Source organism: Fulmarus glacialis, unplaced genomic scaffold (assembly GCF_000690835.1).
Source record: "Fulmarus glacialis isolate BGI_N327 unplaced genomic scaffold, ASM69083v1 scaffold15934, whole genome shotgun sequence".
Taxonomy (NCBI): domain Eukaryota; kingdom Metazoa; phylum Chordata; class Aves; order Procellariiformes; family Procellariidae; genus Fulmarus; species Fulmarus glacialis.
In genome coordinates this window covers 6,543-20,854 of record NW_009208850.1, presented here as the reverse complement: position 1 = coordinate 20,854, position 14,312 = coordinate 6,543, and the positions used below count along the sequence as shown (strand labels likewise).

At 46.8% G+C, this 14,312-nt stretch overlaps 1 protein-coding gene across 1 annotated transcript in view; it reads right to left on the bottom strand.

The window, feature by feature from the left end:
- The window catches only part of LOC104075974 (cryptochrome DASH-like), a gene marked incomplete at its 5' end in the record, with an annotated part of 21,358 nt that overhangs the window by 638 nt on the left and 6,408 nt on the right, over positions 1–14,312 (bottom strand). The window contains 7 exons of the mRNA XM_009576658.1: positions 1,870–2,046; positions 3,091–3,210; positions 7,055–7,212; positions 8,303–8,362; positions 9,708–9,787; positions 11,689–11,778; positions 13,492–13,565. Coding sequence (XP_009574953.1) covers positions 1,870–2,046; positions 3,091–3,210; positions 7,055–7,212; positions 8,303–8,362; positions 9,708–9,787; positions 11,689–11,778; positions 13,492–13,565 — 759 coding nt within the window. The remainder of the gene's footprint in view (positions 1–1,869; positions 2,047–3,090; positions 3,211–7,054; positions 7,213–8,302; positions 8,363–9,707; positions 9,788–11,688; positions 11,779–13,491; positions 13,566–14,312) is intronic.

Genomic DNA, 14,312 nt, shown 5'->3' with positions numbered 1-14,312 from the left:
TTTTATTTTAATTACTAAACTGTTGTTAACTCAACCTGTGAGTTTTCCTACTTGTGCCCTCCCAATTCTCTCCCCCATCCTACCGGAGGGGGGAGGTGAGCGAGCGGCTGCGTGGTATTTTGTTGCTGGCTGGGATTAAACCATGACAGCTTGGACTTAGGAAACTTGGGTTTCCAGTGAGATATGGGCTTGTATTTTCAAAGGTATTTTGATAGTCTGGGGGGGGCTGAGGGGAAAGGTTCTTCTCCAGGCCTCAATAACATCGGGCCAACAGTCCCTCCCAGTAATGTTTTAGTTTCACAAGCACAGTGTGGCAGTGCAGGCCCACAGAGCCCAAGGTGAGCTGGAAAGTTGATCAAAATGAAACTCTTGCCTGACAGAGGAGGTTTTTTGGGTTCAAGTTTCATCACTGCCTCAAACCAATGTCTCACTGAGGGGTTCCTTCACAGGGTCCTTTCTCTGATCTCAGATGCACTCCTAAGCAGAAGGGTAATAATCCAGGCCCTTCAACAGCATGGCTGGAAACAGAAGGCTTTGCTTTCGCAAAACTTTCTACTCATGGCAAAGGAATCTGGTACTGCACCTTGGGATTAAAACCCGAAATGGAGACATGTTTCATTCTTCATTGAACATCACATGACAACTAAATTTGAGCCTCCACAAAGTATCTTTACTTGGGAGGAGCAAGGGAAGATGCATGGGGGAAGACAAAATGCTGAAAACCCCTTGAAATACGCAACTGTTGGTTACAAACATTTCACAGAATCATAGAATCATTAAGGTTGGAAAAGACCTCTAAGATCATCAAGTCCAACCGTCAACCAACCGCTTTCTTCCCTTCCAGCTCCACCACCATTGATCCCACCCAGACCTACAGAGCACTTTCCTTCCATACCCATCTCCTCCAACAACAGCAGCCATCAGCAGATACAAGTCTTGACATGTTGCAGGATCCACATCTTAATCTGTCCCCATTCTAAAGGGGTGATACACCCAAGAAGCAAAGTGCAAGGGCCAGTCCCAGTATTTACTGGCCTTGCTGACTCCAGTTTGGATGCACTGAAGCATGGTAGGAGGTTGGTTGTTTTTACTTCCACCTCATGAACACGAACAAACTGAGCATCAACCTTGGCTCCCTTCTGTCCATCTGCATCGGCGGGTGGTTAGGCCAGTGGAGGCCTTCAGAGATACCCCATCCTTCCCTGCTTGCCATTGGGGCTGCCAGGGCAGGCAGGGTCTGGAGGGCAGGGACGGATGCTGCGAAGGATACGCTCTCTCTGTCTAAGCCCTGCTGACTATACAAGGCTGATGGGATAAAGAAGCAGCTAAAATTTACATCATTCACCATAGCAGGTATGTCTGGCACTATGTATATCCAGAAGGAAAAAACCTGAGTAAGAAAAGCTACTTAGAAAATAGTAAACAAAACATGCATGGGTTCATTCTTCAGTCCTAAAGCCAACTGGCCTGGTAGAGTTTATGTCCATAGGATGGAGGGTGGCATTGTCAAGATCATCTTTTGTGACAGTCCTTAGCACGTGGTACCCTCAAACTCTGCTTGGACAAGGTTCTGGAAGGTGCTTGTTGGCCCTGGCAAAATCGTGCTGGGGAACACCGTAACAATGTAAGTGTCTGGATGACAGGAGGTCGGGACTTAGTTTACTAGGACAGACACAGCGAAATAACCCTGGCTGCACAGTCCCGGTGCAGGGATGGACCACGCTCTGCTGTGAGGTAACGTGACTTTGCATTAAAGGAATTTTTTCCCTTTATACCTGAGAAAGAAGAGCAGAATTCACAGACACTCCTACAGATGCAGAGCAGCTGCCTGGAGCCCTCCCACCCCATCTGAACCTTCCCAGTACTCACGGGCCTCTGGCTGATGTGTCGGCTCCACTCTGGGGCTGTCACAACTGGCTGTGGGTAGGTCTCACCTAGAGTTACTCCTGCCTGGGAGAGAGCAGCACTGTTCAGTGCCCAAGGGGTGTGGATATCTGCTCCCTTTATGGCCTGTAGTTCTGGGACCCACAGCCGGACATAATCCCCCTGCAAACAGAACCAACAGGACAGGATCCATTCAGTAGCAATCTGAAAGTGCTTCCCAGCAAGGGTCTTTCTTAACATGAAAGAACGAACCTGATTTTCAGCTAAAGAAGCTGGTGTACTACAGCATCAGTTACCTCTGTCAAGTCTTAGCCCTTCCTACTAAACCCTCTACCCAGAATTAGTGCCTGAACACAGAGACCTGGATGCTGGAGCTCTTCTCCCAGGCTCACTCTGCAGGCAGAGGAGGGAGACAGAGGTGCTTTTTTGGTACAGTTCACCTGCCCTATTTAGCACATAGTGAGATGAAGTCACTCACAAGAAGTCCTTTTTTCTTTCCGGTGACTGAAGGAAACTGGGGTGACTAGCTCAGCTGTGCACTCTTGTGCTTGGCAAGATGAACCCCCCTTGCCCCTGAATCTCTCCCATTAACTTTATTGCTGTGTCCTCTACTAGGACTAATTTCGGGTTCCTTGGTAAGACCTGCCAGCTACAGTGCTGAAAGGCAACAGCACAGCTTGCCATGAAGCTAGGGAACAGAGTGGAAACAGGGAATCTGGTATGTGAACACTGGCTAAGCACATGGGAAGGGTGATTTATCTGTTCCCACCGCTTACAAGAGGATAGTCAGAGGAGTCACAGGTTTAATCTACTCTCCAGGACCTCCTGAGGTGCCATGTGAACAGCTGCGTCTCTCTTCTCACTTCTGAGTTCTCCAAGAAGCTGTTCTGTGCTCAAGGAAATGGCAGTGTGAGGTATGGATGGGATGTGGCCGTTACCCGGAAGAAATGGTGATGAAACACTAAACACACAGACCGATGGCAGGGCAGGGAGGGCATACAGAGCACCAGCCTCCTTGGGGACAGCAGCAAATTGTAAACGTCAGATTTTCCTGTATAACAATGAGGAACCTGCCTGACTGTTGGCAAGATCACAGAGCTGTTTTTGTGGCAGTATCCACAGAGCAGATTGATCTCCTCTGTTCCCTGAAACTATCACATATGCTTTGCTGCACCCTTTGTTGTAAGACAGCCAAACAAGACTTACATTGCCATCGTAATCCAGGCTTTGTTTAATCATGTTAAACTTCCTGTTGTCCCGTGGGTCGTTGCCAATACCAGCGCTGTATAACCAGTTGCCATAATTGCTACAAATGTCGTAATCCACCTTGAGAACAGAGGAAGAAAACAGTAAGAAGAGCTGGGCCGGCCCTTGGTGAATCTTCTCTCCCCATCCACCCCTTATCTCAAGGGGAGAATTCCTTGCATGGGAATCAAGGGGTAGTCAGAGCTCTCCCAGGTAAGTACAGCCACCTGGCTCGGAAGAAGACCATGCTGCATGGCTGTTTTGTACACCTGGGATCAGCTTCCCAGGCGGCTTCACTTTGCGGTCCTTAGGTCAATGAGATAGGTAAAAGTCCAGCCAAAGTCCCTCTCTTTCTCAGTTGCCTTTTTTTTTCAAAATCCTTCTCTTTCTGCCATCATCTGGCAAACTTCATGACAACTAGCCCTAGTTTTTGAGTGCTCATATTCCAAGAAACAGTAGCCCAGTACTTTTCAAATATGAGAAAAATTCTTCCTGACCAGTTACCCAGAGACCACACACTAACAAAATCATCTCTGCAGATCCTATTAGGCAGGTTGGAGAAAAGTCTAACTCAGACTGTATGGAGTGACCACACAGAGTGTATGAAGATGCAATCAATACAAACACTGCAGTTTTTTCCCTGCTATACTCGACCTTCCTCAGGCGATAAGCCTCAACTCACAGGGACTTGGCAGAGAGAGGTGCTTTACTACGGGAAACACTAGAGCTCTCATGACGTACTCACTAGGCGGCACATAATCCAGTTATTCTACATCTAAACAAATAAAAAGCTCTCAAGAATGCTTATGTAAAATGGAGCAAAGCTCCTGAAACAGGCACAAATGAGAGCACAACATGGTTCAGTCTGAGTGCTCTTCAGCTGGGCAGGGTGGCTTAAATCCAACATCGGAAGCTTTCCAGTTGTAGGACAATTCAAACCTAGCTCAGGAGGGGAGTGGCAGTGATAGCAAATAGGGTGTGGGATCTCTGCGCATTCCTGGGAGAGCTGTTCGCATTGCGAAAGCGTAGCGCTGGCAGCTGCAGCAGAAAGAGTTTGCAGACAGGTCACTAAGCAGGTTCAGTGCTGTTCTCCCTTCATTGCAGCTGTAGCGTCAACCATTCCACGCGATGACGTTTCCAAAATCTCAGCCACTCTTTGAAGTGGGGAGCTCAACACACCCAGATGGCAGAAGGCACGGGGGAATGGGCTGTGCCACTTTCCCTTCCCCTTTCTCCACAAAGCCAGCTGAGAGCTGGGGTCAGGGTGATCAATAGCCAGCTATGCTCACTGTGCACCAGGCTTCCCCTTCCCAGCAGCACTTCCTCCAGTTGGTGAGATAAGGAGGGGAAAAAAGATGCCATCGGAGGCCTGATTGTGCGATTAACATGCAGGAAAGCGTGTGTGAGAGGTGAGGGCAAATCCAAGGGGGACTGGAGGAGGCAGGCTCATTTCCCCCTCAGCCTTGCCCCTTCCTGGCATTCTCTTCTGTTTGTTTCTCTCCCTTTCCTTGGGGCCTGACCCTGTGAATGAAATCATAGCCAAGATATTCTCTGTTCAGGACACCAGAGGTCTCTGGCCTTTCCCCTGGCTTCAGCAGGTTGCAGAGAGCTTGCCTTAGTCTCACTGCGTGGATGACAAACGCCCACTTCTTCACAGGCAGGCGCAAACACTTGGTGGGCCTTTGCTGGAAGTATCAGAGATGAAGTATGCATTGCTTTCCCTTTCTAGAGGCAAGCGAGACCAGTTTCAGTTCTGCACTGGCCTCTATCACTCTATAGTCGTATCTCCCCCTGTTACTCTGTATGTTACTCTGGGGATGCCACCAGGTTAAAGTAACAGAGCTGTCTAGCAATATATCAGTGTGACACAAGCTGAAAGGAAGGGACAGAAGGACACAAGGATCAGCCTTGTGCCACACCAGCCTACAGTGGCAGTTAGCATCTGGGGCTTCCCAAGATGAAAGGGCTAGTGCAGAGTGCTAAATCCTGCTTCCAGCAAGGCTGGTAACATTCATGCCCATATGAATAAAGGCAAGTGACCCAGGGAGCATCTTTCTAGTGTGAGACCTTCCAGGTCTTCCTCACTTGGGGAACAGGACCTGGAATCTTCCGTGGCCCTCTGAGTCTGACTGCAAAGTGAACCAAGCTCCTACCTGAGGAAGGCAAGGCTGCCCGCCTGTCAGAGCAAAGCCTCAATTCCTGACTCCCAACTCTTAATCAACTGGTGGCTTTTGAGTACGAGGCTTGTCTGTACATGAAGCAAGCTGCCCTCTCTGCAAAATGAAGTCACCTTTGTAACTGCTCTGAAAGCCATAGCTGATAGATGCCATCAAAAGCCAGATACTACAAAACATTCAAAACGGTCCTCGTGGCTCACTCTGCAGGACAGGCATGCACAGATCTGTTTGTGCATTTGCATGTGCTGTACCATTCTTCTGGAGGGCCACTGTGTGTCATATACAATGCAATCAGGCTACAGGAATTAGATCATCCATACTGAAATGCAGCCCCTGCTTGGCAAGTCACTGCTACAAAGCTTAGGACATGCAGGGTATCAGCTATCTTATACAACCACCGGAAACTGCAAAAGAAATGCACTCAAGGTAAGGTTTTCCATCCCAAATTCCAGCCAGGATATGAAGGATAAGGCCACCACTTTTCCGATACAAGTTCTCTGGTGCTATGTGCTGGGGGCTCTCGCTTTTATCTGGAAAAGCATCATTGCATGCAGCCACAAACACCACTTTCTGGAGGATCCTGCAGAAGTCCTGCACCGTGTTACTGTGCAAGCTCACCACTGCTGACAGCACTGGTGTGAGACACAGCAATGGGAAGAGCACCCAGATCTTCCTGTAGATCTCCGCAGCCAAAGCCATGTCAGAGCCCAGCTCCAAGGAAGCTCAAAAAAAAAACCACATTCACAAAAAAGTGTCTTTTAGTTGCAGATAGTGGTGAGGCGACTGGGCTTTCTCTCTACCTCCAGCCATCCTAGCGAGTAGAAAGTTTCCTGATTACCAATAGCCTCTTGTATCCTACAGACAAGATCTTTAATGTGAGGCTGATATTAGTCTTTTTTAATCTGTACCGTTCAGTCTGGTGAAAAACAAATGCAGATTATCACCTCCTCAGCCTCAGTTTTCACCGCTCAGCTTGGTGCTACTGACAGTCTCTCCATCAGTATCACCAGAGACAATGGCAACCAAGCAAAGACATACAGAGCTGTACAGACATAGCCTGTGCCTCTGAACTGGGGGCTGCCAGCCTGTTCAGACCTTCCCAGGAAGGCTCTATGGGGACTGAAGATGGAGAAGCAACCCAGCCATTTAACTGCGCTTGCATGACTGCTGATCGGCGTATGAGAAACTAATTCCTCCAGTTGGCAGGGAGGCCTGTGACTCACCAGAATGAAGAAGGATGCCTCCAGCTGGGGTGGAGCTCTCTGGAGGCTGATCCACCTATTGTCTATACTCGCCTGTTCTTGACTAGATGGCTTCCCTGTCCACAGCGATCAATGCAAAGATGCTGTGCCAACACTGGCTTCAGTGGCCCGAACACATTTCTTTTTATGTTCTGTTTCTGGGCTGTCCTCCTCCCCAGCCCCTGGGGTGAGCAAATCACAGCACAGTTAATATAATTTATGGTTGAAAGTTTTCTCAAGCGTGACAGATCTCTGGCTAAAACCCTACATGGACGATCGAAACTATCATTGCAAACTTCCTAGCTACATCTTGGTTTATGGATTCCCTTCTCTTATGTGAGCTTTGGAAAGTACATACCATGCAAGCAGTATATACATGCATTTATATCATCCTGAAAATTACTGATCATCTCTGTATCCTTCTTTATTAGGCAGAGCTGTCCTCTTGTCTGTCACTGAGGGCAGGGAGCACGAACAACTCCAGATACACAAAGGGTCCAGTCTTACCAGCAGGTATTCGAACCATTCTGCCCCCATCCTCCAGTCTAGCCCCAGGTCCTTGGTGAGAAAGCTGGCGACATTCTGCCGCCCTCTGTTAGACATGAAGCCCGTCGCAGCCAGCTCTCGCATGTTGGCATCGACAAAAGGAACTCCCGTTTTGCCCTCTGCAGAGACAAAAGACAGCGCTGGGATACGATGACATTACTAGGCACTCATAAACCAAATTGTGGTCATGCATTCACAGCCACCCAAGCAGGTAAGACAGTGCCAGTGTACAGCAGCAGGGAGAAATTTCAGTGAGGTTTAGCCGGCGTGCAGCCACTAAGATCCACTGGAAATTAAATGGGAAATTATACTGAAAATTAAAATGAGGAGAATTTTTGGCAAGAAAAAAACTAGGAACAGAAAAATCTCAGACTGAAAAAACAATGAATCAGGTGGATTGCAGGGAATTTTGCAGAGCAAAATAAATATACACACAATAGTGAGATGGGCCAAGAACAGAAAAATTATTGACAGGTGACTAAAAGCAGAGAGGAATGTATTGGACAAGTCCCCAAGGGTTAGCACCTGAAAAGTAGAGAGCCTTGTCAATTGTTAAGGAAAATATTTATTGTACCTGTGTGCAAATGGACACACATGGCATGAATGTGAAGAAAGATATATAGGTATTCCACTGATTGTGATACTTTAATCTGTTAGTCCCTCCAAGTTTTAAGTTTTTGAGATATTATGCTTGCTATTCATGTGACAGCAAAGTTATAAAAGCTAAAGAAAAGCAAGGATATTAAAAGGCTGTGGCATAACAAAAGATGTGATTCATTCTAAGGCTCTTTTAACCTCCTAACCAAACCCAGTTGGAAGAACAATTTAGCACTGGTAAGAAGGGCTAGTCAGCCTCTGTGTGACTAAACAGAAGGGACCAACAGGTAGTAAACACTTCCACCTGGGCAGGAAAATCTAACTGCAGTGCATCTCACAAAGCATGTACCACCCAGACAGAGCCTGGCCATTCATGATACTTTGTGGGTCTGCTCCTGCGTGGTGCTCAGTCTCAGAAGGGAAGCCACGTATCCTGCACTCACACCAAACTGAGGGGTTGGATTCTTGTTTGGTGGTAACAGTTTAAATGACAGGGCCTGATCACACTGACCGTTCCCCTACATAAATCTGAGTTAGCGTTAGAGCACACATTAGCATGCAGACACGTGGAAACGAAAAGCACGCTTAGCAAAACCTGCAGTTTCTACTGACCTTTCCAACAGTCAAAGAGCTGAAGGTCCTTTTTCCAGGGGACCTCTTTACTTTGAAGCCCTATCGAGGAAAAAAATGAACTGCTAATGAAGACAAATGCTGACGCAGGCACTTATTAATAAAACAATGACAGCCAGAGGCACCTTGGTTGACACAAGACATTAGGATGAAGATTGCCCTCTCAGTGGTATTACAAACAAGCCACGTTCCTTCTGCAAAGGTTTAGAGATGATCTGTTCCTCCTTTCAAGTGTTGCAAAGGGGTGTCTCATGCACACGGAGGATGCTCAACCCCTAACGGATTTTGATTATTTGTTTTGTTGGTGTTTGCTCTTTTTTTTTTACTTAAAAATTACTCAGACCTCACAAGTGGCTGGAGATGTGCTCTGGCCCAAGCTAGTATCTTTTTGTTCAATTTTACTCCAGGAAAATGTTTATGTGAAATCTGTTTCTGTAGCAGATACTGAACCCAGAATTACCTGGCAGAAGCCCCTGGTAACACTTTGCTCCTGCAGTGGGGTAGGAACAGATGAGGGGGTGACGTTATGTTTGCAGAGGTCCAGTGGCAGTTACAGTTCTCTGTACAGTGGAATGGAGGCAGCAGGGATGACTCAGATTTAGCTCCAGACATCTAAGGTTAGCCCCACCACTGGCATCTAGTGCCATTTGAGACGCTGTAGGGCATTCAAAACAGCCACATAGGCCTGGCAGATGTGACGCAGGCCCTGAGGGAGTCGTGCTCCTCTGCAGCCACAGCTGGATGCCAGGCAGACTGCCCCAGGGCATCTAAAACAGTGCTGTATGCTTAGGTGTGGGCAGCTACATCCCATGGCGAACAGCTCACCCAACACAGGCATCAGCTGTAGGGTTTCCTGACTATATGGACTAGATGTTTGTTGCTGCACTGAGAGTTCAGACCCCCATTTCATGTGTAGACACCTGCATGTAAGTGACTGGGTCTGGAGCTGAAGCTGATTCTGATTCCTATGTAGTGCAAGGCAGAAAGAATATCCGGTTTCTTGGGATTCACACTGCTGGGTCAGTTCCTGCTCTGTCCCAGACTCTCTGGTGAACTTCGGCAAGCCTGAAGCCTGGATTCTCTCCAAAGGTGGAGTGTCTCTGGAAACAGCATCTTTACTCTTATTGTGCTGCTGTTTCACACTGACATGTGTTAATGCTACTCCCTGTATCTAATCAGATTTGGGGCAAAAGTCTCAATGTCTACATTGTGTCCAGCACCATGGTGTTGAGGCACTTCTGTGCTAATAGTAAGTCCCCAGCAACAACCCAGGGTGGTGACACAGGTGCTATGAGAACATTTGTGCAACACAACGCCGACAGCCTCTTCCTCTTACTTCCCCTGTTGTAAGACTATACCTTTCCTCTCCAAATATGGTTATACGCACCTCTTAATGAGAAAATCCTTTTGCCATACTTCAGGGCCACAAATCGAAAGTAATCCCGCCACAGCAGTTCAAACAGGACCCTAAAACACAAAGCCATGTCTTTATTTCACTGTGGGTCAGATAAAATTACTAAATTAGGATTATGCTTCCGTAGCACCCATCATTAACATCGTTAGGTTTATTCACAGTGAACAATTTCACGTACCTTTCCATGCTACCAGTTCTTGCCCCAAGCCTACTTATCTAGCTTGCACCTGGATGACTACAGCGAAAGCAAGCTTTGCATGAATCACTTGGGAAGCTTTCCTTAACTCCAGTGCAGGAGCAGAATTTCAGGAAACCTGTTTCTCATCCATCCCTACTGGGATGTAATTCTCCAAAGAGCAGGGCGAGGACCTGATTCAGCTTTGCGCTTCCGCATGAGCAAGCATGTCAGCACATTCTTAAGAGCTTTGCGTTGATGTAAGCAATAACCTTTGTAAGGGACTTAAAGGCACCTTTCAAAACTGGGTTTACAGTGGTCTAGCTCATGACAGGTGCTACGCCTGCAGAAAATAGACAGTTTTGTATAAAAACTTTTATATAAAAAGAACTTCTTATAAAATGATGGCACCGCAGCCTCTGAGACCTGCTTCAGCTTTCTGGTGTATTGGAAATATTCTGCTCAGCTGATATTTAGGCTTACAAGATTTTTCTTGAAAATCTGATTACAAAACAGGACACTGTCCAAATGCTAAAAACTAGTATCATGATACTGAGGTTCAATCAGTCCCTCATGTGCAGCCACCATGACCTGTACTTCACTGTGCAATTGACTGCAGTGCCTGGGAGCTTGACAGCTTCATTTTTATAATTATTTATCACTTTAAAATTCTCACATCACCATGGCACCCTGGCTGCAGGCAGGCTGGCTGGCTATTAGATAGAAAAACATGAGTATGTTCATTTCTTGAAATCCTTCCTCTCTTAATTGTCTTTGAAGAAAAAAAAAAAGCATACACTTCAACAGGCAAAAAGTCAATGTTTTATCCATCATTTGGATTTTAATGAAATTGAGTATTTTGGCCGGAATTGTTGGCAATGTTCTGCCTGTTCTTCACCAACCACTGTGCTGTTTAACGTGTTGCAAATGTAACAAACCAATACGAAAACATCGTTCTACAGTTTGCACAGACTTTCTGGTTTGGGTTTTTTCCCATCCAGGTCTAGCGTTAGGCCAGGCTCTAACATGAACCTGCTTCTCCGTAAGAGCTCCCTACCAGGCTCTAATTCACAGTGTCTGGGGACATCACAGTGCATGAACAAGCTCAAGGTCAGCCCAGGGATGGATACACTGACCTCAACTGTGCCCCAGACTCCTTCAGGACAACCTGCAGGCAGGCGAGCAGCCAGCGGCGGGGCGAGGAAGAGCACGGGTCACAAGGCTGGATGCATTAAGCCCGCTTCCCAGTCCCCTCTTCCCCTTTGCTATGGTGTTGTGGTCATGGTCAAGCAGCCGAGCAAGCACAGGGCCATTTGCCAGAGGTCCTTCTGACACCATGTGATTCGTACAAGTCACACAGTCGCTGAGCCTTTTGGGTGAAACCTTGCTCATATCCTTGGCGTAAGAAATCCTTTGGCTTTTGTTTGTACATCATTCTTCTTCCTTCTCAACTAGTCCATAATAACAATACAGAGAGGGATGGTGATGATTTACAGAGATCAGTTTTAAAAACCATAAACCACAATTTCCAACAATAATAATGACAATTAGCATTAATAATCTTTACTTACAAAGTGCCTAAAGCCTCTGGATGTCAAAGGCAGACTAATAAATCCATACAGAAACAGAACTGCAATGCAACCCAGAGGAACCAGACAGCAGGCACAGGAAAAACAAACATTAATTAAGAAGAAAGTTAACAAATCATTCTCTCCTGTGCGTGAGATGCCAGTTTCCTTTTCAGAGAAAACAAGCCACAGTGGTCGTGCAGGGACATACCAATATGTGCTCTGATTTGCTGCTCTCTCTTTTTCATACTTCTGGATCTGCTCATAGACGTATCGAGGTGAAATGCAGCCTAGCGCCAGCCTGAAAGCAGAAGAATGATGTCCTGAATGCAATATGGACTGACAGCTTGATGTCTGCGTAGAGGGAGTGAAGGGGCAGTTTTATGTTTAGAGTTGTTGTCTGAAAACTTTTGCTTAGTTTGCAGTTATGGCACTGACTTCCCGAACAGCTTTAGTCAAGTTTTATGACTTCTTTGCAACTCTTCAACCTGAGAATCAAAATCCTCCCCTTCCTAGCGTATGACTGTTACAGGAGTTTCCAAGCTGCTGAGATAAATAATTTTACAGAATTTTTACAAGTTTTGCCTAAAAGACTTGATCAGCTGGTGACTTAGTGCACCAATGACAAACCCAGAAATGGATCTCAAATGTCGACCTCTACATCATCTGCCTTAACAGCCCTCCTTTTACTACAAACCTATTTATCATATGCCCAGTGCTCCTATTCCTTCAGTACCTTAGTCTCTCATTTGAGCAACCACCAAAGGCAAGTGACTTGCTGAAAATCTCAGGCAGGGTAGGAAAACCAGGGAATCAAACCCAGCTCTGGCATTTCAACCCACTGGGCTCCTTCCATTTGTCCCAAATCAGTGCTGTGCAAGACAGGAAAGAGCTTATAGACTCCAACCCCATGGCAAAGGGTGATAAGGAACAATTTTTACCTTGATTTTCCTAGAAATGTATTTTACTGCAATTTCCCACTAGGGCTCGTGGAAACATTTGATGTTCTAACGAATTTTGGAAAACAGAAAGAAAGGGTCTGAAGTTTTTCCTTAATTGTTGACCAGCTCTAACGCTTAGAAATGGCCAGCATGAGGTGGCTGCAATCTGAACCGGTCTGATTTTGATTATCTGACAGAGGAACACTTTGGGGCAGGCAGATCAGGACTGTCTGCTCTGGGCAAACAGCCAGCTTCGAAAAACTCGAGTGGAGGCCACCACAGATAAAGAACTTCTGCAGTGCCAGTGGTCCTGAGATCCCAAAGTGCCACCAGGTGGAGCTGTCCACTGCAAGCATTAAAGCACAAAGCCGGTTGAAAATAAGAAATCCTGACCTGTAACAGCCGCAAAAAATTGTTTCATATTGCAATTCTGTCGGGAAAACGCTCCAGATGCTCTCAGCATTAGGCTGAACTGAGTTCTGCTGCTGCAGTTTCAGTCCGGAATTAACTCTGCCCCTTCCAGCACCGGAGACTAAAACCCCTACTTAGAAGTCATCATATTTACCCAAACAAGAGATCCTTTTGCAATAGGAATAATCAGAAGTGTCTCTTCACCCCACAGAAAAACAGAATGGCAGTGAGGTGAAGTGGCCTGCCCCACAGTATTCAGCAAACCAGGACTGGGTCAAGTTCTGCTACAGCCCCATCAACACGCTGAAGCTACACTTCTTCCCTGGCTGCTCTCAACCACCCCAGATATACAAAACAGCACAAAGCCAAAGCCAAATTGTGTGTCTCTCCAGTGCCCTGTCCACATCGCTGCTCCCAGCACACTGGTCTCTTGGCACAGTATTGCTACACTTCAGCAATTCCTAATTGTAAGAATGTTCCCAGGGAACCGCTGCCTGAAGCGCAATAAAGGGCAGCTCTGAGGCTGCTCTACCCCAACAAAAAGGGCAAAGGAATCACACCTAGAGCCCTACCAATGCCCACTGAGCACTCAACAGACAGGTAACATCAGTTTGGGATGGGAGCAGAGAAGGAGCTTCCAGACTCACAAGAAAAATCTTTACCATGGAGCAAATTTAGTTGAGTAATCCATTCCCACCAGTTCATTCCGAGTCTCCTTGTAAGATGCAACCAGGTTCTGTGCAAGCAAAAGAACAAAAGGTTTTAATACTTTACATGCAACCTGCTAAATACGTTTTCTTCCATGCTGGAGGCAGGGCAATCTGGCAGGGCTGGACTCCCTCTCATGGCTGCCTGCAAGGATTACAGAGCTGCCAAATTAGAAATTCCAGTGCACAGGAATTAATCAGGCCAGCAGTTTTCATTATAGCTCTGGGATGTGTGTCACAAGCTATGCTCCCCACTGCAGCCTGTAGCACATCTCTTTCTACAAGCTCTGTGAAACTGGTTGTGCTGCTCCCTGCCCATACCCATCTGACTCTGGATCAATAATCCATTTACAAGCACCAGTGGGACTGGCGGTCGGTTCCCTTGTCCATGTGGCTGCTTGATTGCGTTTGAGAACCACAGTGTCTGACAGCACCCAACACTCAGCTGCAGGAATCCTGATCACTGTTATTTCAGGGCCACCCACATTTACAGCAGGGTGCAGATCTTCCATTTTCTGGGCACTCCATTGACGATGCAGAGGACATAGGGAAGCCTGATCCCTCTCTGATCCCCTTCACTGTACAGGTTACAACTGCTAAAGGGCTGTTCTAGCTCACTGGGAAGCTGTTCTAGATCCCTGGGGAAGACAATATTTGCATAACAAAAAAGAAGTAACAGGTTTTCCAGCACTGGTTGTATTAATGTTTGACCAAGAGTAGAAGCTATGCATGCTTGTACTGGTTTGGATGGGGTAGCGGTAATTTTTTTCTACGGA